At 34.3% G+C, this 26,960-nt stretch overlaps 3 protein-coding genes across 4 annotated transcripts; all 3 read right to left on the bottom strand.

Annotated features, from left to right (window-relative positions):
- Nucleotides 1-142: 142 nt before the first annotated feature.
- On the bottom strand, nucleotides 143-9,061 carry dnttip2 (deoxynucleotidyltransferase, terminal, interacting protein 2). 2 transcript variants are annotated; one of them, XM_051117290.1, is made up of 7 exons: nucleotides 8,945-9,061; nucleotides 4,780-6,839; nucleotides 3,311-3,449; nucleotides 3,098-3,193; nucleotides 756-920; nucleotides 426-535; nucleotides 143-290 (listed from the first exon to the last, which is right to left on the bottom strand). In XM_051117290.1, exons 1-7 carry the CDS (start codon nucleotides 9,017-9,019, stop codon nucleotides 182-184), a joined length of 2,754 nt encoding a protein of 917 aa, XP_050973247.1. In that variant the 5' UTR covers nucleotides 9,020-9,061; the 3' UTR covers nucleotides 143-181. The 2 variants fall into 2 exon arrangements, with proteins under 2 accessions (XP_050973247.1, XP_050973248.1); XM_051117291.1 differs by having other exon boundaries at nucleotides 4,780-6,836; nucleotides 8,945-9,040.
- A 218-nt stretch (nucleotides 9,062-9,279) lies between these two features.
- gclm (glutamate-cysteine ligase, modifier subunit) lies at nucleotides 9,280-15,252 on the bottom strand. Its single transcript, XM_051118211.1, has 7 exons — nucleotides 14,972-15,252; nucleotides 13,637-13,702; nucleotides 13,007-13,091; nucleotides 12,865-12,921; nucleotides 10,794-10,996; nucleotides 10,548-10,662; nucleotides 9,280-10,417 (listed from the first exon to the last, which is right to left on the bottom strand). Exons 1-7 carry the CDS (start codon nucleotides 15,092-15,094, stop codon nucleotides 10,245-10,247), a joined length of 822 nt encoding a protein of 273 aa, XP_050974168.1. The 5' UTR covers nucleotides 15,095-15,252; the 3' UTR covers nucleotides 9,280-10,244.
- Nucleotides 15,253-16,173: 921 nt separating this feature from the next.
- On the bottom strand, nucleotides 16,174-26,947 carry slc5a9 (solute carrier family 5 member 9). The gene is made up of 13 exons (XM_051118224.1): nucleotides 26,811-26,947; nucleotides 26,636-26,707; nucleotides 26,205-26,309; nucleotides 25,869-26,033; nucleotides 24,379-24,484; nucleotides 24,200-24,280; nucleotides 23,898-24,103; nucleotides 23,634-23,769; nucleotides 23,418-23,525; nucleotides 19,564-19,714; nucleotides 19,036-19,204; nucleotides 18,710-18,925; nucleotides 16,174-16,620 (listed from the first exon to the last, which is right to left on the bottom strand). The coding sequence occupies exons 1-13, from the start codon at nucleotides 26,937-26,939 to the stop codon at nucleotides 16,285-16,287; spliced, it is 1,980 nt and encodes a 659-aa protein (XP_050974181.1). The 5' UTR covers nucleotides 26,940-26,947; the 3' UTR covers nucleotides 16,174-16,284.
- Nucleotides 26,948-26,960: the final 13 nt, after the last annotated feature.

Genomic DNA, 26,960 nt, shown 5'->3' on the forward strand with positions numbered 1-26,960 from the left:
TATAAAATCATTTTTCTCTGTACAAGTTGCTTATTTTAACATTCAATGCAAATGATTATAACACTTAATAAAAAAGCCTTTTCAATCCACTGAAATTTAAAATATATAGTTGCCTTATATTTACAAAGGCTAAACAATTCCTGTTCAGGAAAGACAGGGAAAAATGATTTGGCTTATGCAGTTATTTATTCATTTTCTTTTTATGGAAAGTGTGCTTCTTTTGCGTCATCTTGCCAGCAGCCTGTGCTGCCTTTTCTGCCATGATCTCATGATATTTCTTTTTGTTATAACTGAAAAGACAAGAAAAATGGTTTTAGAATATGACAATTAATTTAAAACAAAAGTGAGAACAATCAATAATAGAAGCTCATTGTCATAAATACAAATCATTTATCACCGTTTAGCCCATAAACTAGATTTCTTACCTTCTAAACTCTGCATCAGCAAGCAGCTCTTCCACAATGGTCCTTTTTCTTTGTTTCTTAGGGATTCTTGAACTATAGAAGTCTACTGGGTTGTCAACCACCGTACCAACCTGAAACAAAAAGAGCAAAACTTTACTCAAAAGAATAGAACAATATACCATTGTCTGCTTTCTTTAAACATGTACGCCTATGGTTAATTGCAACGTCAGTATTTTGATAACCATTCTCATTTTTTGTTTTCAGAGGTTTTTTGTCATCTTAGGAACAATGGCTTTTTGAAAAGTTGTTTGAATGGAAAAGTCTGTTGCTGATAAAGACTCCCCAACCAACCTGAAAGTACTTGGGAAGTCCTTCTCTGTCGTTCTTCTTGTAGAAGCGCTTTGGGTCCATAGCTGAGCGCATCTTAAGTGCCTTCAGGTCATTTTTGAGCTCTTCTGTTAATTCAGGAGCTCTCATGTTGAACCAGCCATCACCAGTTGTCTTTTCTCTTTCCGCCTGTATACCACAAACATCACACAAATAAGTTTAGCACATTGCTTATAAAACCCTAATGCAATTAAAAGCATGAGTAGGGATGTGATGAATTGCTAAATCTTTTTTCACAATATTGAAATTAAGCTGCAAAAAAGTGGCCATAAAGTAAAACCAATGTTTCAAACAAATTAAAGTGCAAAGAATAGGGAACACTTTACAATAAGGTCTCATTAGTTAATGCATTAACATTAACAATGAGCAAGAGCTACAAGTGTTACAAAAGTTATTTTTTGTTAAAAAAAAAAAAAAAGTTAGCTCGGGTTCATTAAATAATACAGTTACAACTTTTGATTTCAACAACTTATTAAATATTAAAATCAACTGAGATGAATGAATGAATGACGGATTTTTTAATGGTAGTTTGCCTAATGAATTAACTAATGGAGCTTTAACGTAAAGTGTGACCAAGCAAAGAATCAAAACATTTTCAAACAGTATCTAGAGCATATTAAAACGTAAAAACATAAAAACCCTGTCCAGAAACAAAGTAGCACAGTATTCTTAAAATGCGAAAAAAAAAAATAAATAAATGTAAAAAAAAGGAATAATTTGTAAAAAAGAATTATTGCGGTATTTTAATGTGCCTGCGATAACAATATTGCGCATATTTATTATTGTGAATACAGTCATGTCTAAGCATGAGAATTACAAAATTAATTTAACACTATTACTAATGACTTTAGTTATCACATATAAGATTGTGTTAACCTTATATATATATATATATATACACATATATATATGTGTGTGTGTGTGTGTGTGTGTGTGTGTACTGTGCATATTTATTATGTATATATAAATACACACAGATGTTAAGTTTTTTTTTTTCATTTAAGTTTCTTATGTTCATCAAGGTTGCATTTATTTGATCAAAAATATTATTACATAAAAGATTATTTCAATGTAAAATAACAGTTTTCTAAGTGAATACATTTTAAAATATATTTTATTCCTGTGATCAAAGCTGAATTTTCAGCATCATTACTCCAGTCTTCAGTCACATGATCCTTCAGAAATCATTCTAATATGCTGATTTATTATCAATGTTGAAAACAGTTTGATTATTATCTTGTTGGAACCTGGATTCTTTAATAAATAAAAAGTTATTTAAAATATAAATATATACAATATATATACACAATATAAACTAACATTTAAAAGTTTGTGGTCAGTTTTTTATATTTTTTTTTTGTGTTTACCTAATATATATATAATATATATATATATATATATATATATATATATATATATATATATATATATATATATATATATATATATATATAAATACACACAGATGCATGTATATATGTAAGACATATTTTGTATATAAATATAATTTTTTTTAAATACATATAAATTACACACACACACACACATATACATACATTATATATATATATATATATATATATATATATATATATATATATATATATATATATATATATATACATACAGTAGTCAACATTTGAAGTGGATCAAAACAGTTCATCAAAGTTGTCCTAAGACAAGAATGGGTATTGTTTTGGTTTTAGGACAATTTTGATGAAACGTTTTGATTCACTTCAAATGTTGACTACTGTGTATACATATATATACTTTTATTTTGCATGCAATTAATCGTTTGACAGCCCTAAAAGTGACATACACCACTGTTCAATTTATCATCTCACCAAGGCTATATTTGTGATCAAAAATAATAAGAAAGTAACATTGAGAAATATTGCAATTTAAAATTACTTTTCTTTATGTTCATGGATTTTAAAATGTCATTTATTCCTGCTATGGCAAAGCTAACTTTTCAGCATCATTACTCCAGTCTTTAGTGTCACACGAACCTTCAGAAATAATACTATTATGACGAGTTGAAAACATAAGTTACATGTTTTTTCCTGAAAACCATGATACATTTTTAAATAGAAATCTTTTGTAGTATTATAAATGTCTTTATTTTCACTTCTGGTCAATTTAATACATCCTTGCTCAAAGAAATATATATATTAAACTCCCCAAGCTTTTGAATGATAATGTAAGCTTTCAAGATGAATTAATACAAACAGCTATATAAACAGCTTTCCTTTCAAGAAGACACAAAATATAACACCATCCATTTCTTCATGAACTGGTGTACTTACCTTGCGCTTGAGTTTAGCAGCATGCTTTGATTCACTGTACGGTGGCACAGCATCTTTCTTCTCAAAATCCGGAACGATAACACTCTTCTTCAGCAACTACAAAATGAATACAACATTTTTCATGCTCTTTAGCTTCAGTAAGCATTAACAGCTGAACAAAATGCTTTGAAACTTGCAATGTTTCATTCAGGATAATAAATTATTACTATTTACCTCATCTGGATTGCTCAGGTCCTTCTGGGTTTTTGAAATTTTGGAAAGATTCTTCGGCTTGTTGCCATTAAAACTGATGTACAAACCACCAAGCTCCTTCATTTTCAGACCTGTGTCAATGGCACTAGATAGCTTTATCCTGAGTAAGGGGGGGGGACATTCAGAATTTAAACATTACATGCAAATATTTAGTGATGAATTTTAAATAAGACTGACATAGACTGGCATTCGAAAGTTTGGGATCAGTAAGATTTTAATTTTTTTTTTTAATAAGTTTCTGCATTTAAGACTGCATTTATTTGATCAGAAATATTATTACATAAAAGATTATTTCAATGTAAAATAAGAGTTTTCTATGTGAATACATTTTAAAATTATTTTATTCCTGTGATCAGAGCTGAATTTTCAGCATAATTACTCCAGTCTTCAGTCACATGATCCTTCAGAAATCATTCTAATATGCTGATTTATTATCAATGTTGAAAACAGTTTGATTATTTTTTGTTGGAACCTGGATCTTTAACCTGGTTCTTTCTTTAATAAATAAAAAGTTATTTAAAACAGAAATCTTTTGTAACAATATAAACTAACATTTAAAAGTTTGTGTTCAGTTTTTTTTTTTTGAAAAATTTATAATTTTACATTCACCAAAGAATCCAGAAAAAAAGAATCACAGCTTCCAAAAAAATATTAAGCAGCACAACTGTTTCTGACATTAATAATAAAAGTAATAAATCAGCATATTAGAATGATTTCTGAAAGATCATGTAACACTGATGAAACTTCAGCTATGTATCCCAGGAATAAACTGTATTTTAAAATAAATATATCAAAAGTAACACAAAGCCTAGCCTATTGCTATTTTTTGGAAGGAAGACGCACTATGTACTGTGTATTTATTAACTGAAAACAGCATGGACCAAAAGATCGATTGTGATTTAAGAATCGATTTTGGTTCATTAAAATGAGAAAAAAAAAAAAAGTAATAACTTTTTTTGCTTTCGTTTTTGTTTACCCAGCCCTATCTTATTTTGTTGTTTTTAAACACTATGATGTCATCCTGTAGGGTTCATGATTAAAAATGAAAATGTGAACAAAAATAAAAACAATTAAATGTTTTATTCTAATAAAATTATGAAAATTAGAATTTTCTAACTTGTATTGTTAAAAAAGACTTCTATTTTAAATAATTGCCTTTTTTTTTTTTTTTTTTTTTTTTTTTTTTTTTACCTTTTTATGACAGAATTTTTCAACTCAATGTTAAAGTCGCAACCTCTGAGACACACACACACAATAAAAACTGTAATAATATTTCACAATATTATATTTTTTCTGTATTTTTGATCAAGTAAATGCAAGAAAAGAATTCTTTGGAAAAACAAAAAAATCTTACTGATCCTAAACTTTTGCACAGCAGTGTATATTTAAATGTTTTTCATAAAAAAACAAAAAAAACAAAAAGCACTTACGGAGGCAACTTTTTGGGAGCGAACAGCACTTTTGAATCTTCGTCATCATCATCATCTCCTTCCTCATCAACAAAATCCTCCTCATTCTCTTCCTCGGTTTGCTTGGCATCAACATAATGCTGTTTCACAGACCGTTGTCCAGGTTTAGTGTCTATAACAAACAGTTCATTTCCATGAGCCTCTGATTCTTCTGACAATTGATTTCCATCAGGGCACATCACATTGTCTTCACTCTGCACATCTTTAGCTTTCTGTGAATAGCCTTCCTCCTCTGATAACAGACTTTCATCATCACTGTCTTCATCCTCACTGCTGTCAAGTAAACTAATATTTTTTTTCTGGAGAGGCGGTTTCTTAGATGTTTCATCTGCGGTGGTCAAATTTGCTTGAGTGTGTGAGCTTGTAGAAGGGCCTTCAAGGTCATTTAATGTAACAGAGTCATTTTCAGTTGTCTCAGCTTCCTCATAAACAACTACACCTCTTCTCTCACACTCAACCTTGTTCTCATGCTCCTCAACCACAGTTGGTACATAATCCTGGTTCACAAGCTCAGTACAAGTCTGTTCCTCAGTGGTCTCCTCAACCACAGCTGGTTCCAGATCTTCTGCAGCAGCTTCTACCGTATCTTCCTTCACAGGCTCAGAACATGTTTGCTCCTCAATGGCCTCCTCAGCCACAGCTGGTTCAGGATCTACTGCCGCAGCTTCAACCGTATCCTCCTTAAGAGGCTCAGAACATATTTGAACATCATGGCTTGTCTCCACAAAATCTGGCTCATCATTTTTCATGGTAACATCTCCAGGCTCTTCAGACACAGGTTTTCCACCGTCCTCCACTGGCTCGATGTCTTGCGTGTTGCTTTGAGGCTCCTGCATGTCCATGAGCTCATCCTGATCAAAACCTACAGTGGTATCTTCAGCTTTCTCCTCAGTCATGGTGGAATCTTGAGCTTCGCTGGTGTCCATGGTCATGGTGCTGTCCAGTTGTTCCATTTTGTCTTCAGCTTTATCCCCATCAGGTACTGGAAGACTTTCATGGTGAGGTTCAAGCTCCTCACCCTGTTCCTCAGTTGTAATAGTGTCATCTACATCAGAAGTCACTTTTGCTTTACTTCTTGTCCTGGTTGCACGGGTACTACTAGCAGACCCAGTTCGGCTACTACAAGGAGTCCCTCGTCCCCTTTGAGGGCTTGGGCTCCCATGAGAATTGCAGACATCAGTAGCTACCGATTCTGAATCGGATTCGCCAACCAGAGCATCAGGTTTGGGTTGGCGCCTGGTGGATCTCCACGGACTCATGCTGGGACCTGACTTGCATCCATCCGAGTCATTTTTGTTGTCAATTTCTGTTTTGGGCCTACGGCCTCTCTTCTTGGATGCTGGAGAAGAAGGGGTGTCTGTGGTTTCCTCAAAGCTCAAAGGAATCGGTTCAGGTTTGACCTTTTGGTTACGAGCAGATCTGCGGACCACAGAGCTACGAAGGCCGGAAACGCTGGAGGAGCATGACTCTGGCTCAGACGAATCTGGTTCTGTGGAATTCACAGCGCTAATCCGACGGCTCCTTGTTATCTGACGAGTGTCCATAGTAAAACTGCAGGACTCGGCCCCTGAGGGCTCATCATTATCATTCTTTGCGGCATCTTTTGCAGCTGCTGAAGTCAGAACACGTTTTCTCAGGCTGCGCGGGGCTCTGTGAGAATGGGTCGCGGACACCTCAGACGAGCAGGATTCAGCTTCGGATGCTTCGTCCTGCACAGCGGGCTTCTCCCTGACCGCAGTCCTCCGTCGGGTTCTAGGTGTCGCCTGCACATCGGAAACTACAGAGCAGCAGGATTCGGACTCAGACACATCAGCTTCATGGGAAGAGTTAGGTTGCTTTTTGTCAGCAAGGAGACGTGTGGATCTTCTAGTGTCTCGCTTGGGTGGACTTGTTGCTGAGGAAGAGGTTGTATTTTCGTCCTTTGGTTCATCCGGCTGGGAGTCGCCCGCACGTTCGGACTGGGACTGGTTTTCCTCCATTAGCGTTGTGCGCCGTGTTCTTCTGGTCGAAGGAGTAGGCTGCTGTGAGAACAAGTACATTTGCTTCAGATTATTTGAGGAATTCATATTAGAAAAATGTTATTGACATTTGAATTGATATGTACTAAAGGTAAAATACTAATCTTACACAACCAGTCAAAGTTTGGCTTTGCTTAAGCTATATTTTACAATGAAATTAAGCCTTTCATGACAGAAATAAAAACAGAAATAAAAGTATTGCTTTGTTCATTCACCGTTGGTAAATTTTAAAGGTTCATTGAGGTTTTATTAACTATAGACTACCAGTGAAAAGTTTTTGAACAGTAAGATTTCTAATGTTTTTAATGTTTTTAGATTTTTAAAAAACACTCTTCTGCTCACCAAGCCTGCATTTATTTGATCCAAAAAACAGCAAAAGCTGTTGCTATTAAAAACAACTGTTTTTTTTTTAATATATTTTTAAAAATAATATCGAAGATTCATTCAAAGCTAAATTTTCAGCATCATTACTCCAGTCTTTAGTGTCTCATGATCCTTTAGAAATCATTTGAATATGCTGATTTGCTGTTCAAGAAATTATTATTATTATTATTATTATTAATAATATTTAAAACAGTTGAGTACATTTTTTCAGGATTCTCTGATAAATAAAAGGATCCAAAGATCAGCCTTTATCTGAAATAAAAAGCTTTTGTAACATTATACACTATACTTTTTTTTTTTTTTTTTTTTTAAATCAAAAGTGATGATAAAGACATTTATTACGTTACAAAATATTTCTATTTCAGATAAATCATGTTCTTCTGAACTTCCTATTCTACAAAGAAACCTGAAAAAAATTCGACTCTTCGGCTGTTTTAAACATAAATGTTTTTTTGAGCAGCAAATCAGTATATTAGAATGATTTCTGAAGGATCATGTGACTGAAGTAATGCTGCTAAAATTCAGCTTTGAAATCACAGGAATAAATTACATTTTAAAATATATTCAAATAGAAAAGTTATTTTAAATAGTACAAATATTTCAGAATTTTACTGCTTTTGCTGGACTTCGGATCAAATAAATGCAGGCTTGACTTCTTTAAAAAAAACATTAAATATTACTGTTCAAAAACTTTTGACTGGTAGTGTATAAACTATATAAACATATTTATATTACATCAAATCTGGGTTGTAATGTTGTCTTTCCCACCAAGACTACACTTTGACTGAGAGTTTTACTTGTTATAAAATTAATGTATGGAACCTTATGGCATAAATATTACCATGTGATTTATCAGAAAGAGTGAACTTACTTAAAATTCACCCATAACATATGGTCACTTTAAAGAAAACCAACATGTAACCCAGAACCACAAAACCAGTCATAAAGGTCAATTTTTTAAAATTGAGATTTAAACATGACATGAAAGCGGAATAAATAAGATTTCCATTGATGTATGGTTTGTTAGAATAGCACAATATTTGACCAAGATACAACTATTTGAAAATCCGTAATGTGAGAGTGCAAAAATAAATAAATAAAAATAAAAATACTGAGAAAATTGCTTTTAAAGTTTTCCAAAGTACGTTCTTAGCAATGCATATTACTAATTAAAGTTTTTATATATTTACAGTAGGAAATTCACAAAGTATCTTAATGGAACATGATCTTTACTTAATATTCTAATGCTTTTCGCATAAAAGAAAAATAGCTAATTTTGACCCATACAATGTATTTTTGGCTATTGCTACAAATATACCCGTGCTACTAAAGACTGGTTTTGTGGTCCAGGGTCACGTGTAATTCTCATTTATAAATACATGATAGCGGCAAAATGTTCTGCATAACAGGAACATCACACACATGGCGCTCCCATCTTCAGCCCAAAAATACACATGCAGCCTATGACTATCTTGTTTGTTTACACAACTGTAAAGTCTGGGAAGAATGCAAAACATACGACATAAAAACACGAACGGATACTAACATCTACATAAATATAAACGTTATTTGTTAATCCATCAGGTTTCCCAGTTACTCCAGCATGTGTGAACACATGCGGCGACTCATTTTTGGATGAAAGTACATAAAACACAGCAAATCACAAGCACACACTGACGCTTCCAGAGAATACATGAACTGCTCTACTTAAATATCCTACATACCGTGGCTCCAGAGATTTCATCATTAATATTTTTCACAGGGGAGCTCACGCGTGTTCCTCTTCTGGTGGCCACCATCTTGCCACTAAGATGAACCTAGACGCACTTCCGCTTGCGAGACGCGTTCTCTCAATGCGCAGGCGCGTCTAATCGATGCAGGAAAACATCGCTGGGCAGTTGGTGAGTTGTAAGTAATGACATGGATTTGTGTATTGATTTGACCTCATAACCAGTTGTGTTCTTGACAGACAATATTACAATTAATTCATACATTAATGAAAATATATAAATTTAAAGTCTCTAACATATATCTAACACTGAAATGAATGAAAACCCAATGCGAGTTCAAGTTTTATTTTCAATTCCGAAGTTTATAAACCACATTAAAAATGTTTAACACAATATGGGAAAATTGTAATTACATGTACAGTACTTGAAAGAAAACCTCTCTTATATGATTGGATCCAACAGGCATCGTCATTACAATGAATAAATAACACAGGTAAAAATATATATTCTGACTATTGGCTAGATACTGGAACGATAATCATTACTTTCCTTCAAGTGTGGAATTTTTCCAGTGTTTTTATATATACAATGAGTCGATACCGTCCATGCCATGCATGTTAACAGCCTACGTTACATATTTGAATATTTCTTTTCATCAGATAAGCAAAGCATTTTGTTTACAAAGAGATGCAAATCAGAATCATCTGTTGACAACAAATACGAAAACATTCACTGAAAAATCCAAGCAACGCATCAATCAAAATAAATTATACAAACTTAAAAACGCCAACAGGACTTAAAATTTGACATTAAAATTTAAAGTAAAAAAATCTGCAACAATGTGGCCCACTCTTTGAAAAAAAAATGTGGTTAACAGTTTTAAAACACAGAACAAATCTCTTAACGTTTTCACCAAAATCACAAGGGCACTGATTAACAAAACAACATTTTGGTATTTGAAGCATCGAAATCTGCTGTCCCATCAGTTACCATTTTATATTTTTACCCTTTTGATAAAAACAGACAATTATACCAGGCAGAAAAAGTCAGAAAAAACAGACAAAAGAGGCACTTTGCATTTGTCTACAAGAAAAGATAGCTTTCTAAATATTCTAAATCATGAGGAAAAATGAGTCAAGTGGGTTGAGTGAATTTTTGTCAAATTCACTTAGTGTGTTGACCCAAAAAAAAAAAAAAAAAAAACACCTGTAAATTATGCAGTAATGTAGCAGCTCCCTAAATTTAGTGGAATAAATTTCAGGAAACCATAAAAACCCTGTTCGAACTGGACACGTTAATGGCCGTTGCTCTTCTTAGCGTGAACAATATAGCCTTTTGCTTTTATGATGCCTCTGCTCTTGACGATGATGGAGTACCGTAAGACCCACTCCAGCCTCCAGTCGGCCACCTGCAGGTCCTTACTGCTCCCCTGCACTGCTTCCTGGAAGCCTGCTGCACTGATTAGCTCTAGACACAAGAAGAAAGATTGGCATCATTTGATTTCCTGTGCAGGTGCTCATGCTGCTTCATAATTAAATTGCAGAGTCATTTCATGCACACAGCTATTGAGCTCAATGACTCAGCATAAAATACACACCTTTGGGGTCATTGTGTGTAAGCAATTGTATGTCGAACTCTTTAGCAAATGCAGTGAGGTCTGGAGGCATCACACAGCACGAGGCCAGGTTCACCTGATTACTACTCGGCTTTATCTGCGTAGCATGAAAGAGCACAAAAATGCATGATAAAAATACTAAATAAATACAAAATAAATCTGAATGATCAATTATGAATACTAAATTATTCTGTTTTGTGCAGAAAAAAATGCATGGTCATAGCAGACCTGAGCCCAGTTATATAGCTGCTCTAAAAGAGTTTTGTCCAAATCTGACGTGCCGATGGCGGCGATCTTCTGGCTTTGCACGAGGCTCTCCAGCTCCTCCCACAGTGGCTGCAGGTGGGTCAGTGTCTGTGCCTCACCCTCAGGGAGAGGAGGTGGAGCAATGATCACAGAGTCCAACTGAGATACGCCTAACGAAAGACAAGCTGAACAACACAGAGAAAAATTGTTGAAGAATGAATTTTATTTAGCAAGGATGCATTAAATCAATAAAAAAGTGAGTACTTTTACATTGTTACAAAAAAAACTTGTCTATTTCAAATAAATGCTGTTCTTTTGAACTTTCTATTTATCAAAGAATCCTGAAATAAATGTTTCATGTTTTCCAAAAACATGAAACAAAAAATATTAACCAGCGTTTCTTGAGCACCAAAGCTGCATATTAAAATGATTTCTGAAGGATCATGTGACACTTAAGACTGGAGTAATGACTGCTGAAAATTTAAAAAAAAAAAAAAAAAAAAAAAAAAAAAAAAAAAAAAAGTAAATAAAAATAGAAAATTTATTTTACATGGCATTTAAAAAGAATTAAAAATATTAACGTTTTAACGTATATTTTTGATCAAATAAATTCAGCCTTGGTAAGCAGAAGGGCATCTTTCAAAAAGCAGTATAAATAGAGTATTACATTGCAAAAATGATGGTCATTATTGAACATTTTTGTATGAAGTTTTGTAACTTTACAAATTAGTTTTATCATGAGGACGTTACTGATTTCATATTCTAAGGAGGCATTTATTAGGTTAAAAAAATATTATTTAGAAAAACCTACAAATTATTATTTGTTAATCATAATTAAGGAGTTAGAGAGGCATCATTTAAAATGGACCTCAGGGGGGGAAAAAAATCATGTAAAATCATGTGCTTTGTTTAGAAACTAATTATCATATATTTCTTAGATCATTAAATATCTCAAATACTATGGAAGCGAATACAATTTTTTAAAATGCTATTGCAACTTTTTATTTAACATTGTGAGACATAAACGTGCAATTGTGACATTTTTCTCAGAATTGCGTGATACAAACCTGAGAAATAAAGTTATTTTTATCTCGCAATTCTGACTTTTTTGTCAGAATTGTAAAATATAAACTAGAAAATGCAAGAAATAAAGTTTCTGTCCTTTATCTTGCATCTCTTACTTTTTCTTGCAATTGCGAGTTTATATCTCACGATTCTAACTTTTTTCTCAGAATTGTGAGATATAAACTCACAATTGCAAGTTATAGACTCTAATTTTGAGGGGGAAAAGACTGATATGTTCTCAGAGTAGCAAGATATAGTTCACAATTCTAAAAAAAAGTCATAATTGTGAGATATAAAGAGAAAAAAAGTCAAATGTGAGTTTATATTTCGCAAATTATAAAACAAAAAGTCAGAATTGTGAGGCGTAAACTCACAATTGCAAGAAAAAAAGTCGCAATTACCTTTTTTAAAATCTTTTATTCAGTGGTGGAAATGGGCTTCCATACAAATACACTCTTAGTATGCTCAATTCAGTTAGTTTAAAATAAGAAACCTGCACTAAATAAATATACATTATCAGTTTTATCTAATTTACCATATGTGACCCTGGACCACAAAACCAGTCAAAAGGGTCAATTTTTTTTAATTGAGATTTATACATCATCTGGAAGCTGAAAAAATAAGCTTTCAATTGATGTATGGTTTGTTAGGACAATATTTGGCAGAGATACAACTATTTAAAAATCTGGAATCTGAGGGTGCAAAAAATCAAAACATTGAGAAAAATCACCATTAAAGTTGTCCAAATGTTCTTAGCCATGCATATTATCAAAAATTAAACTCTGATATAGAAAATATTCTTAATATATTCTTATATACTAAATATCCTAATGATATTTAAAAAAAAATAATAAAATAATTTTGACGCATACAATATATTGTTGGCTATTGCTACAAATACACCTATGCTACTTACAACTGGTTTTACGGTCCAGGGTCACATGTTAATAATATTCATATATACAGCATCACATTAAACAGAACTTACCCATGTCCACCGCACTTCTGATGGGTGAATGGTCCGACTCGGTGAGAAAAAGCTTGACTGTAAAGACATTTAAACATAATTAATAACATCCACTTGCACTGCAACTGCAATATTTAATATGCTAAAGATCAGTAATCCTCACCAGACACTTTTAGCTCCTCTCTCTCCTCTGGAGTGATGGCCTCTGTGCTTTCTGGAATAGTGCAGTCCAGAACACTGGGGAGCTCCTGAGGAAAAAAAAAACAGAGGTAATTGCAAAACCATGCTATCATGGAAAATATCCAGTCACTTACTGGATTATGCATTATAGTTGCATAATTTTTTGGCAGTCTTGCGTCTACGAAACTCACTTTGCATGTGAAAACATTAGACACCTTGTCAATGGACTGCATGAAAGGAATGCATCAATAAGCTTCAGCTTTTGTGTGCTAAGACCTTTACTCTCTACTCGCTGAGCTCTCGGGCAGATTCGCTGACAATGGCAGAATGAGCCAGAGCAGAGACGCAGAGACACAGCGGCCCCACGAACAATCACCATAACAACTTTTCATCTTACTGCCTATATATGCTTTAATGCTGCTAAAGAGGCAAACGGGTTGCTTTCCCACAATCCACAGAGTGCTCAACTGTTTATGTTCAGTGGGTCTGATTACTTCATGCAACGGAAACTTTGACATGTCAACGGTGACATTTGTTTAGCTTAAACCGGCTTGTTTACAATTTCTCAAGGTTTCTTTTTCACTTTCAGAGTGAGTGTCATGCAGGGTCTTACAGAGTCGAGAGATGACGGCATTGCGGCAAACCAGTCGCTCAGTGTGCCTTGAATGCAGTCTTGAAGCTGTGGATAGAGTTAAAAAACATTGAAAAACGTTAACTAACAGGACAGGCTAGAATTCAAATCTTATGAAACATAAAAACAACATCTTGGCAGCCTTCCCAAACCATTTCTCAATATTTATAAGCGTAGTCACTTTTGGCTTTTGGCCCTGTAGGATTTTAGAAAGGCCTAATTTAAAAAAAAAAGAAAGAAAGAAAAAAGGGGAAAAAACAAAACAAAATGATGTAATTTTCTAACACAGGCCACATCTAATATATTATACATATATATATTAATAAATAAAAAGTGATATTTAAAAAAATACATATTTAAGACATCATGCCTTCAGGTAGCTATAATTTTACAACATAATCTTCACATATACATGTTTAAACAACTAATCCACTTGCGTGGGCTTGAACAAAAAGCCTGAGAGGTTTGTCAGAGAGGTCTTAGTCAGTACAAAATGCACAGTCATTTGCCAATTAATTGCTGAGATTATAAGACATGCTGAAAATCTGCATCAGCAAGACATTGCATCATCCTTCATTTTAGCATGTCAGGTCTGGTCAGGTCACGTTTAATTATGCACAACTTCTTTAACAGTATTACTAGGCAGAAGCATTACTTGTATGCACAGCTAACTTAAGGATGTCAAAACAAAACCCTGATTATTTGAACGTAAATCCAACAACAGTGCAATGCATTGTAATTTCCCATACATTTTGCATACTGTGTCTTGTCATGAGCACCACGAGGCCATTGACGTCATTAATGAAAGCAGACGAATCATATCAAGTAACCCCGGTGAGCCGACTCGATGCTAACGATTCAACTGAACCGATTCGAAAAGCGTTCGACTGTAAGGTGAGTGTCATGCTTGAACATAAACAAAGAAATATATAACCACTTTTTTGTCGAGCAGGGATATGTCTGTATATAATAAACTACTATTATGTTAATCATGTCAGAATCCTAATACAAAGTGTACGCAACTAAAACAAATCATAATTCAAAACGTATACTGAAAACATACGTGTTTAAACCTTTATTAACCGTTCGTCTCAAATGATTCTGTGAATCGGTTCGGTGAATGAACCGTTCGAAGGAGCCGATGTTCGAAAAGGAACCGGACTTAACAAACGCAACGACGACCGTATAAACATAAATAATGGGGTGTCAGTCGGTAAACTCATTCACTGAATAATATCACGCTATAAAACATGCTATGCCCGCGCTGCTAAAATGGACCAAGATGCACCATTAGCACTGCAAACTCATGTCACTTACCTCTTCACTAGGAGAAGACGGACATTTCTTCTTAAGTCGACTGCGGTTGACTAAATTCCCCGTGTGAAGCTTCAGGGTTGTCGCATGATTAAAAAGCCGCTTCGCGTTTACATGAGGCTCCATTGCTAGTAAAAATCGGTGACTGGAAACAAGTGTTGTCTGTATGTAACTATTAACCGGATAATGCCCTCGGGTACAATGTTTTCCCCCTCTCTCGGGTGCACTAAACAGTGTAGTATGACTTTGCACTTGTAGTTCATTCAAGTAGAGAGGAGGTTATAGCAGATAGATTCACGCCCACAATAAAAATATAGATAGGTTGCGTTGGAAAACCTGGCGAGGATCAGCCTGAAGTGGATCGGAGGAGTGATTTAAAGAAACGTTCAACCTTTTTACAAAATATATGTTCATTTCTTTACTGCATGTTCATCATTGAAAACAATTGTTGAGGGGACAGACGAAAATAAAAAATAGTTTTTAGCATTTTAATAAGTTACATTATCTTAAAATAACTTAGCAAAAAAAAAAAAAAAATTTTATTCATCTCATTGCATGGTGTGGCTCCGCCCCTGGGTGAGGACCATTACAAGGCATTTTACCTGTTATGCTTTGTCATTATGAAATAGCATGTATTATTACAGTGTATATGTTTAGGTATTATTACTGTGACAACAAACTGCTTTAATAAACTTACAGGTTAAAGGAGTAGTTCACTTCCAGGACAAAAAATCACCCCCTTGTCATCAAAGATGATTGTCTTTCTTTCAGTCATAAAGAAATTATGTTTTTTGAGGAAAACATTTTAAGAATTATCTTCATATAGTGGACTTCTGTGGTGTTGGCGAGTTTGAACTTCCAAAATGCAGTTTAAATGCAGCTTCAAAGGGCTCTGAACGATCCAAGCTGAGGACAAAGGATCTGATCTAGCGAAATGATCAGTCATTTATAAAATTTTTTTATAAATTTATATACTTTTTTTTTTTAACCTTTAAAACGCTCATCTTGTCTAGCTCTGCCATGCGCATGCATACTATGTGTAATCCGGGTCAATACAGTTAGGAAATGTCGAAAAACTTCCATCTCAATTTCTCCTCCAACTTCAAAATCGTCTCAAAATGTGAGACAAAGACTCTTTTTGGAAAAAAAAAATCAACTCATCATTCACAACTTTTATTGTACATTAAAGCGAAAAAAGACATTGACAGAATATAAAATGAGAGAATGTAACTGCAAAGAACCAGCTGTTTTTTTTTTTTATCAGTATCAGTGAGTTTCTTACAAAAAAAAGTGCCATTCTGAACCTTACAGTACTTTCATGCAAAGTACCCCCAAAGAAAGACATTGACAGTGAGTAAAATGAGGGCATTAACATTGCAGACAATCTTCCAGGTGTGATCTTCTTCAATACTGGTGAGTTTCCTTTCCAGAGCCTGACGTTCCTCCTCATTCATCTCTTGTTTAGCCGCATGGGAGAGACCACACAGCCACATTCCAGCACGCTTCCACCATGCAGGCGTATCCTCATTTGACCCCTCTGACTCTGTAGTGCTGGGTTCAGAGCCTGCTGGATCAGACCCTCTAGCCCAGGGGTCTTCGAACTCTACACGCTCCTTCTTACTATGTCTTGTCCACCAGGTCAAACGAATAAGCTAGAATGAAATATAAGTGTTAGCTCATGTTCAATGTGTGTTTCTGTTAAAATATCATTGTGAACAATATCATGTAAAAGACTTTTAGACCTTGAGCTAACCATAATTAATTCTGTAACAACATGTCATCCACCAGTCATCAGTGTTGGGGAGTAATTAGTTATATGTAAGTTACTGAGTTACAGTTACTGAGAAAAAATGTGTAATTAAATTACAGTTAATGTTAATGATTACAAATTTGAATATTTCTTGTATTAATACTTACCATTTCTTGTTGTGATTTTAAATCTGTATTTAACCTCAGATTGATCTCAAAGTCATAAAAGGTGCTAAAGTCTGATTTAGTAGTGGCTGTGCATTAAAATTAAATTATTTAAATTTAAATTCAAGAGATGAAGGATTGTCTGATAATAATTAGCGTTGAAAACTATTAACAGTCGAAAACATTACTTAGAAATTTAAAAAAGTAAATGTAATCAGTTACATTACTTTAATAAAGTAATTGAAATAGTTACACTACTTATCACATTTTAAATAGGGTAACTTGTAATATGTAACCAGTTACATTTCCAAAGTAACCTTCCCAACACTGACTTTCTGCTTAATATCTGATACTTTACTTAAATAGTGATTGAAATAGTTACACTACTTATCACATTTTAAATAGGGTAACTTGTAATATGTAACCAGTTACATTTCCAAAGTAACCTTCCCAACACTGACAATTATTTTATATAGACTTTCTGCTTAATATCTGATACTTTACTTAAATAAAGTGATTGAAATAGTTACATTACTTATCACGTTTAAATAAGGTAATTTGTAATCTGTAACCTATTACATTTCCAAAGTAACTCCCAACACTGCCAGTCATTATTTGTAGAATATGTGCTTAATATCTGATAGTTTATTTTGGTTATAAGCAAGTACGTCAACTTATTCTACTAACCCTAACCATAACCTAGAGTTAGGCGATGTTAACAATCTCAGTTATTTTTATTGACAACCGCATTTTACTTATAGGTGTGAGTCTTGAAATGTCCCATTCACACAGGAACTTACAGTCACTTTTTAAATACTGTCTGTAAGTGCAAAGGGAGTCAAGCCCGTACTCCTTAGAACACGCGCTGTCTGAACAGAACAGGACTGGACAACTAGTTGTCCATCATGTCAATCAGTGCGAGAGAACCACTCTGCTGCACAAACGTGCGTGTACTGTGCTGCATGCTTAAATTTGTGGTTTCGGTAACGTGCAGTGATGGAGAAATGAGCTGTGTGTCATCTTAAAGTTTTATATCCAGTGTCCACTGGAGCCGCTCCCTCCCGTCAGTTTTGTGTTCTGCTTGTGGCTCAATTGCTCCCCTCTCCACTCAAATTGAAAAGCTGCTGTTATTAATGATGATTTGATGGATGAACTCACAGCTCGATTGGACTATTGTCATGTCAGAAAGTGGTATTACTTACAGTTTTACGGACATCACCTGTTGCACGTTCATACAGACAGTATTCGAAAATCGACTGTAAGCTGCTGTGTGAATGGGACGTTTCAAGACTCCCATCTGTAAGTAAATGCGGTTGTCGATCCCAAAAAATGACAGTGTGAACGTGGCCTTAGTCATAGCAAAGTTACTTATAGTAAGAAGAATCTCTAAAGTAGACTATTGAAATAAGTAATAACCAATATATAAATAAATAATGCATTATACATACTTTCTTTGCAATTTATAATCCCAATGATGTTTTTTCTTTACAAATTGATTTTCAAAACTGAGGTAGTCAGTGTACATGTTGTATTGGTACTTCGGGGAGCTTAAACTTATTTTTGTAGACATTAATAGGGAAGAAAATGGTTCATAAATAAATAGATTTAAATTAAAATCACTAAAATTAAACTCAAAATGCTACATGTTTTGGGGGTGGGATTGGTCTGTTATATGTCATTTTTAAAAATGTATACCAATATTAATACATAAAAAGTCCCCTGGTAATTTTGTATGTGGCAATTATCTCCATTTTGTAAGTTTTGTATACAAATGTATATAAATGATTACTTAAATGTGTGTGGTTTTGGATTGCGGTTCATAGTTACATGTTGCTCCGGAATAGGTGCAGTGCAAAGGCTAACAGCTGTGATGATTAGAGCTGTCAGTGCAAGCAGGATGAGAGCAAAATACAGGTAGTGCACATCTTTTAGCAGGGCAGGACGCAGGTCTTTCTCTCCGCATGATGGGGTGCCGTACACAAACTCCATTACCATCCTCACAGTGCCCACCACTAGTCCCACCATCAGACCCCAAAAAGCACCCTGTGCAGGATAAAAAGAAAGCAATTTGAATGTTTTTTAAAATGAAAGTGTTATAGGGCATTTAACTTTCACTTAATTGCGTAGACACAACAAAAGGTTTATTTATATACCTGTTCATTTACTCGCCCCCAGAAAATGGCCATAATGAACACTGTGGTGATTGGAGGTGCCAGGTAGCTAGTGATGGCCTGAATGTAGTCAAACAGCTGTCCGCTATTAGCTGTTTGAATGACTGGAATCCACACAATGCTCAGGGCCACTAGAAATAAAATGAACACCCTGTAGATGTAAATAAACAGCAGTAATTAAGAGCTGGTCAGTAAAATAAAAGTGTGTATTTTGGAAAATGACAACTGTTGTCTTGATTTTGAACCTTGCTGACAGTTTGTATATCAAGTATCAAAGTTCAAACAGAGTTTTGTTATGCTTTCACTGTGCCTCTATCACCCCCAAAAAAGGTCAACAAAACCACCATGTGGTTAAACCACTTGGTGGAACCGGTGGTGGATTGGTTCCACTTTCGTTTAACTAGTTTGTATGCATGTAATGAGAGCATTCACTTCTTTCGATATTTCTGCTTATTTTCTGAAAAATATGTTCAAAATGAAAGTTTTCCCACAAAATATTTAACAGACTACCTGCCAACTACCATTAGCTCTCTCTCGGAGGCCCTGGGCCGAATACGTTGCCATATGTCCATGGTGAACAGAGTGCTGCTGCTGTTGAATATAGAGGTGAGAGAGGACATGAGTGCTGCCATCATCACAGCAATCATCAGACCTCTCAGACCTACGACACAATCAAAGGGGGGGAAAAAAAGAATGAATTAGCATAGCAGTCAATATATTTGACAATTTATGCATCGATTATATACAATATACAGTCATGGCCAAAAATATCGGCACCCTTGCAATTCTGTCAGAAAATGCAACACTTCTCTCAGAAAATTGTTCCAATTGCAAATGTTTTGGTACTCGCGTGCTTATTGAATGTATTTGCACTGCAACAACACACACACACACACACACACACACACACACACACAAAATGATAAAAATGTATACAAAATTTCACACAGAACTCAAAAATGGACTGGACAAAATTATAGGCACCTTGTCAAAATTGTAAGAAATAATTGTTTTTTAAGTATGTGATGCTCCTGTAATTTGTATTTAGACACATCTGTGGCAAGTAACAGGTGTGGGGCAATATAGTAATCACACTTGCAACCAGTTAAAATGGATAAAAGTTGACTCAACCTTTGTGTTGTGTGTCACACTGAGCATGGAGAAAAGAAAAAAGGGTTGTCTGTGGATTTGAGAGAAAAAAATTGTGGAGAAACATGGACAATCTACAAGTCCATCTCCAGAGATCTTAATGTTCCTGTGTCCACTGTGCACAATATCATAAAAAAAAAAAAAGCAAGACTGGAGTTTGAAAAAACTTAGTCAAAACCACAATCCTTCTGGAAGAACGTACTGTGGACAGATGAGACAAAAGAAGAGCTTTTTGGTAAAGGACATGGCACTGTTTACAGAAAAAGAACTGAGGCCTTCAGAGAAAAGAAAAGAACACAGTCATTACAACCAAACATGGTGGATGTTTAAAGATGTTTTGGGGCTGCTTTGCTGCTTCTGGCACTGGATGCCTTGACTGTGTGAACGGGTCTTCCAGCAGGACAATGACAATGAATTTGCCACAGGTTAACTCCACTCGAAGTGTAGTAACATCTACAAGCAATATGAATGCTCCTGAGCTCAATTTCAAGTGTCCCAGAAAAGGGTATGAACACTTACGCAATGGAATCATTTCAGTTTTTTATTTCTGAAAGTTGTTACAAACCTGTTTTGTGCTTTGTCATGATGGTGTATGGAGTGTAAAATTTTTTACGTTGTTTTTATGTTGTTCCAATGTAAACAACGACAAAAAAATTAATAAATACATTTGCAACTGCAACAATTTTCTGAGAGAAGATTGCATTTTCTGACAGAATAGCAAGGGTACAGATATCATGACTGTATACAATGTTGGGGATACTTTTTTTCAGGTAACTAGTAAATCAATGCATTACTTTTTATTTATTACTTTTAACAGCATATGCTGTTTTTTTTCACCAGGGATACTTAATACCCGTCTTAATACCCGGGGTTCCCTTAAAAAATTAACTCATAAGTAACGTAACTTATTAAATTCCATAAGAAGTACTTAAGTAACACCATTAGTTACAACATTTTTAGGGATTACCGCAAAATCATAATGCATTACTTTTAAAAGTATATATAGTGCCTTGCAAAAGTATTCATACCCCTTAATTTTTTCACGTTTTGTTATGTTGCAGCCTTATGTTAAACCAGGGTTGCCAATTTTTAAGTACAGCTTGGAGTGAGGGGGATCTCGATTCTCGATTCAATCTCAATTCCATATCTATTTATATGTATATACTGTACATATAAGGGGATAAAAATGCACCTGAATGCCTTTTTAACACCATTTTAAACTTGGTTTAAATTTAGTATTTGCTTGCATTCATTGTGTGTTATCATTAAAAAAGGATGTAAGTTATTAACTTTTTAAATTTCACATTTAAAAATATAGTGTTTAATCATTTCTAAATATTTATTCAAATTAAAAAAAATCTTAAAAATAAGTAAGCAGGTATGACCTGCAATATTCTAGAAACATGTATATTTGGTAAAGAGCCATACAGGTACCTAGTGGGTAAACCATGGCATTACAAATATATATATTTTTTTTTTCTGACCACAAAATTACTCTAATTTGCTTCTTTGCATTGGAATTTAAAACCATTTTCTCTATTTAACCTTGGTCCTTATTTTTATATTTATTTTATTTTATTTTATTTTATTAGGTCATTAATGTACCATAATTATTGTACAAATAGTATTTAGTACTAAATGATCTCCTTAAAAAATTAAATAAATATTATTGAACTAAAATATAGAACATGCATGGTCACATTATAAGTAAACAATACCTGAGGGTAACCCTTATGAAAATTAACCACCGTTTTATTATAGTAAAAGTGTAGTAACCATGTTTTTTCGGTGCATTGATTACCACTTGTATAACCATAGTTATACAAATACTACACATACTATGGTTAAACTATGGTTAGTGTAACAAGACCATGGTTTAACTATAGTAACCATGTTTTTTGGTTTTACTTGTAATAAAACCATGGTTAATTTTCGTAAGGGTTGCCTCTGCATCACTCTCCAGAATAAAATTATACTGTAAAAATCAATGCATAATATGCTGTAATGTTGACCAAAAATTGCTGCAAATACCTGTATATTGAAGCTGTCTTCTCTATCCTACTTTAACACATTTAAATATACTGTCAGCGCTGGTTTGTTTGCGGAGCTCCGTGAATCACGTGACCACGTGGCGGCGACGCCGGCGAGATCAAAGCTTGTCACAGCTCTGTTTTACAATGGCTCTGGCGTTAAAAGCGCTACATTTTACGATTTACATCACATTAAGTGCGCCAAAGCGGTATTTATCATTTGAATTTAGTATTAAAACTTACAACATTTGAAAGCTGACTTTGTTTAAAATCGCAAGCAGGGTTGCCAATTTGGCGTGAGATTTACATAGGCAGAGTGAGAGCGTAAGACAGAGCCTGAAAGCGTGTGTCTCACGCCAAATGCGTGAGAGTTGGCAAACCCTGGTTAAACTGCTTTAAATTATTTTTCCCCCACATCAGTCTACACTTCATACACCATGACAAATGACAAAGCACGAAACAGATTAGTAACAACTTTGCAAATGCAGTAAAAATAAAACCCTGAAATAAGTGCATTGCATAAGTATTCATACCCTTTTCTGGGACGCTTGAAAATAAGCTCAAGAGCATTCATATTGCTTGTAGCTGTTACTACACTTAAAGTGAAGGTAACCTGTTGCATTTAAATGAGTATGATCTGGAAAGGTCTTAATAAAAGGTCAAACAGCTGAAAATGCATATCAGAGCAAGATGTGTTCAAATCATACTCATTCAAATGAATTTGCCAAAGGCTAACTCTACTCGAAGTGTAGTAACATCTACAAGCAGTATGAATGCTCCTGAGCTCAATTTCAAGTGTCCCAGAAAAGGGTATGAACACTTGGAATCATTTCAGTTTTTTATTTCTAATAAATTTGCAAAGTTGTTACAAACCTGTTTTGTGCTTTGTCATTATGGTGTATGGAGTGTAGATTGATGTGGAAAAAAGTAATTTAAAGTGTTTTAATATAAGGCTGCAATAAAACAAAATGTGAAAAATGAAGGGGTATGAATACTTTTGCAAGGCACTATTTATGGCAAATATATTCTGGCAAATGTAACATTTACATTTCTTTTAAAAATAAAGAAATAAACCTATTTTACACTATATATATATTGATCCTAGGGGACAGTTAAGTGCAACTAATTGAAAAATCACACAAATGATTATTCTTAATAAAAAAAAAAGAAAAAAGATTGTCATACCCACTGGCATGAGCTCCACAACTAACTTTGGGTAGGCAATGTTAGTGCAGCCGACACTGGCTCCACAGATGTCCATGCACTCATCAGGATCCACACATCCTACTTCATCTAGAAAGTGCACAAACATCATCACACTATTTGGCAAAAGATTATCCAAATTAGCATTTTTTTTTTAAATCCAGACTACGGGAAATGCAAAAAATGACTGAGTAGTACTTGGGTATAGAGCTCTGCTGATCATTCCTGGCATAACGATGAAGAACATAGGGAAGATCTTGAGGTAGCCACCAAGCACCGAACCACCTTTGGCATGGGACAAGTTTTTGGCAGAGAGAGACCTTTGCACTATCACCTTTAGAGATTAAATAGATGCTTATAGATTGCTTGATGTAAAACTAATTTTAAGCTTGAAGAGACACGTATGTGAAATCCTCTGCTGAATATTAATTCATGCTCAAATCTATAATATTTTAAATTCACCTGGTCTGTGCACCACACCCATGTGGCCAGAACAGTGAGTCCAAAAATCAGGCCTGGCCAAGGAAGGTCTCCTGTCACCGGATCTCTGAAGATATGAAAGGCATCTGACCGAGGAAGGTGACAAGTGGTGTTGGGAACCGTGATAGCAGGTATAGCTTTCTCATACTGAACCACCAAACCCTCATACCAGCCAACTTTGTCGAATGCTGCAGGGGGAAATTCATTTGAAATTAATTAATTCACTGTACTTACCGTTGAATAATTCATGTAAGTATAACATTTCATTAACGCGAGATCTATACCTATGAACATGAGGGCAAATGCTCCTATTACCATGATGACGGTCTGTAAGGCGTCAGTGTAGATTACTGCTGTCAGCCCACCTGCATTAAAACAAGCCGGCAATTAAAGAACTTCAAATAGAATCACATTTAGGCCTATGTTATCTAAAATATTAGTCATTTATGTGTTGTTTTGTTACCAGCTATAGTATAGAGTGCAGTGACGGCTAGCAGCAAAACGGTGGAGACATATAAGTCCCATCCCAGAGACACCTGGATGAATAAAGCCCCTGAAAAAATGTCTGTCTGGAAAAAACACAGTTACGATTATAATGAACTATTTGTTATTTATAGACCATATAGCATACTTTAGTGCTGTGCTTTGGCTTAGGTAATAATTAGTAATGACAATATTATAAGTTTCAGTATAAGTACACTACCAGTCAAAAATTTTCTGTTTTCTATGTTTTTTAAAGAAGTCTCTTCTGCTCACCAAGCCTGCATTTATTTGACCCAAAGTACAGCAAAAACAGTAAAATTCTGAAATATTTTTACTTTAAAAAAAAATAACTGTTCTATTTTAATACATTTTAAAATGTAATTTATTCCTTAGATCAAAGCTACATTTTCTACATCATTACTCCAGTCTTCAGTGTCACATGATCCTTCAGAAAACATTCTAATATGCTGATTTGCGGTTTAAGAAACATTTATTATTATTATTATCAGTATTTATAACAGCTGAGTACATTTGTTGTCAGGATTCTTTGATGAATAGAAAGATCCAAAGATCAGCATTTATCTGAAATAAAAAGCTTTTGTAACATTATACACTATACTATTCAGAAGCTTGGAGTCAGTATATACATATATACATATATACATATATATATATATATACACACACACACACACACACATGTATGTATGTTTGTTTGTTTTTATAGAAATTAATAATTTTATTTAGCAAGGATGCTTTAGATTGTTCAAAAGTGATGATAAAGACATTTATAATGTTACAAAAGATTTCTATTTCAGATAAATGCTGTTCCTCTGAACTTGCTATTCATCAAAGAAACCTAAAAAATCCAGCTGTTTTAACATAATATATTACATAAATATTTTTGTTTGTTTGTTTTAGCAGCAAATCAGAATGTTTTCTAAAGGATCATGTGACTGGAGTAATGATGATAAAAATTCAAAAAACTTTGAAAATCACAGGAATAAATTACATCTTAAAATATATTCAAATAGAAAACAGTTATTTAAAATAGTAAAAATATTTCAAAAGTTTTTGCTGTACTTTGGATCAAATATATGCAGACTTCTTTAAAGAACATTAAAAATCTTACTGTTCAAAAAACATTTGATATATATGATTTTTTTTTTTTTATTCATGCCATAGTCACTCATTTATCATTATAATACTATTAATGTAAATTTAAAACAATATAAATCAGTTTGCAGTTGGGTCTAAAATCCATTTGTCCTTATTTTTATTTTTTTTATTATATATCAGAATAGCATTTTTTCCAGTTTTGTTTGTATTAATACACTGTTATTTTATTTTAAATAAATATATAACAAATGTTTAACAAATATATTTAATGCATACACAACAAATTTGTAATAATTCTTAGATATTATTTAACAATACCTAATTCACATTTATTAAACTAAGCAGTCTTACTGATATCTTGGTGAAAATGTAGAGGATAAGAGACAGCACACTCATGTAGATTCGGATGCGCTGACCCCCGAACCTCTTCCTCAGATACTCTGGCATTGTGACCACTCCAGCAGCAATATACACGGGCACAAAGATCCAGCCCAAGGCAATGAGGACCCATGCTGCCTAAAGAGCATCATATTGATGTCTGATAAGATGTTTTGTTTCAGCATGTAATGCAATAAAACCATCAAACATTTGATTAGCCTAAGACAACAACAATCTCACAAGTGAAATCAGTAATTACTGAAACAACACTGTAGGCTTGTAGGATGAGGACTAATTTGTCAGACGTACATTCCACTCAAATCCTCCAACTGCGAGTCCCCCTGCGGCTCCTGTTCCTGCTAATCCAATGAACAGACCGCTGCCTACATTACTCGACATCAAAGAGGCTCCAATCTGTTGAAAACAACACAAGAGAGACATACTAAGAAAACACTCTCAAAACTAAACTATGATAAATCAAACGACAAGAGACATGTCTTCACACTAAACACAAGTCATCGGTGTATAACTGTTATATGTTATTGCATTTAATTTATTGTAAAACACATTCACTTCATAACATGTTTACATGAGATAAAACTCTTTTATGAGGCTGCATTGATTTAATTACTTCCGTTTTCCTGGTTGTAATTCTAGGCAAGGACTTTAAAAAACAAGATGCTTCCTTGTAGACATCCACAAAATGAACAATTCCAGTTTCTTTAAACACAAGAACTCACTGGCCACCATGTCATGGATCGTCCGGCTAAGAAGTATCCACCCACTGTCCCACGGTTGGCTCTGACCGAGGACTACAAATCAAAAACACACCAGTTCTATCTCAGCATCAAGAATTAGGCATGCAGAATTCTCTACATCAATGCAAAAATTACCAGCCTGCGGACTTTCACTTACCCATATTCCGACTGCAAGCACAAACACAAAGTAGACCACAACCACAGCAATGTCAGCAGCTTCCAAAGTAAACTTTCTAGGCACCTCGGGCTCCGGGGTGCCCGTTACAAGCTCAGGTGAAGCTGGCATGTTGTACAATGCCTAAGGCAA

This window comes from Labeo rohita, chromosome 8 (assembly GCF_022985175.1).
Source record: "Labeo rohita strain BAU-BD-2019 chromosome 8, IGBB_LRoh.1.0, whole genome shotgun sequence".
Taxonomy (NCBI): domain Eukaryota; kingdom Metazoa; phylum Chordata; class Actinopteri; order Cypriniformes; family Cyprinidae; genus Labeo; species Labeo rohita.

What these genes read in the sequence shown, in the direction of transcription:
- gclm (XM_051118211.1), bottom strand. Translation starts at nt 15,094, where the DNA reads ATGGAGCCTCATGTAAACGCGAAGCGGCTTTTTAATCATGCGACAACC. An exon ending in AGAGGAGCTAAAAGTGTCTG is followed by an intron (nt 12,922 to 13,006) that starts GTGAGGATTACT and finishes ATGTCTTTACAG; the next exon opens with TCAAGCTTTTTCTCACCGAG. An exon ending in AGCTATATAACTGGGCTCAG is followed by an intron (nt 10,663 to 10,793) that starts GTCTGCTATGAC and finishes CATGCTACGCAG; the next exon opens with ATAAAGCCGAGTAGTAATCA.
- dnttip2 (XM_051117290.1), bottom strand. Translation starts at nt 9,019, where the DNA reads ATGGTGGCCACCAGAAGAGGAACACGCGTGAGCTCCCCTGTGAAAAAT. An exon ending in ATGAAATCTCTGGAGCCACG is followed by an intron (nt 6,840 to 8,944) that starts GTATGTAGGATA and finishes TTGTTCTCACAG; the next exon opens with CAGCCTACTCCTTCGACCAG. An exon ending in ACCTGAGCAATCCAGATGAG is followed by an intron (nt 3,194 to 3,310) that starts GTAAATAGTAAT and finishes TTCATTTTGTAG; the next exon opens with TTGCTGAAGAAGAGTGTTAT.
- slc5a9 (XM_051118224.1), bottom strand. Translation starts at nt 26,939, where the DNA reads ATGCCAGCTTCACCTGAGCTTGTAACGGGCACCCCGGAGCCCGAGGTG. An exon ending in TGTGGAGCTCATGCCAGTGG is followed by an intron (nt 19,715 to 23,417) that starts GTATGACAATCT and finishes ATTGTGTCGTAG; the next exon opens with GTCTGAGAGGTCTGATGATT. An exon ending in GAGCTAATGGTAGTTGGCAG is followed by an intron (nt 19,205 to 19,563) that starts GTAGTCTGTTAA and finishes TTACATCTACAG; the next exon opens with GGTGTTCATTTTATTTCTAG.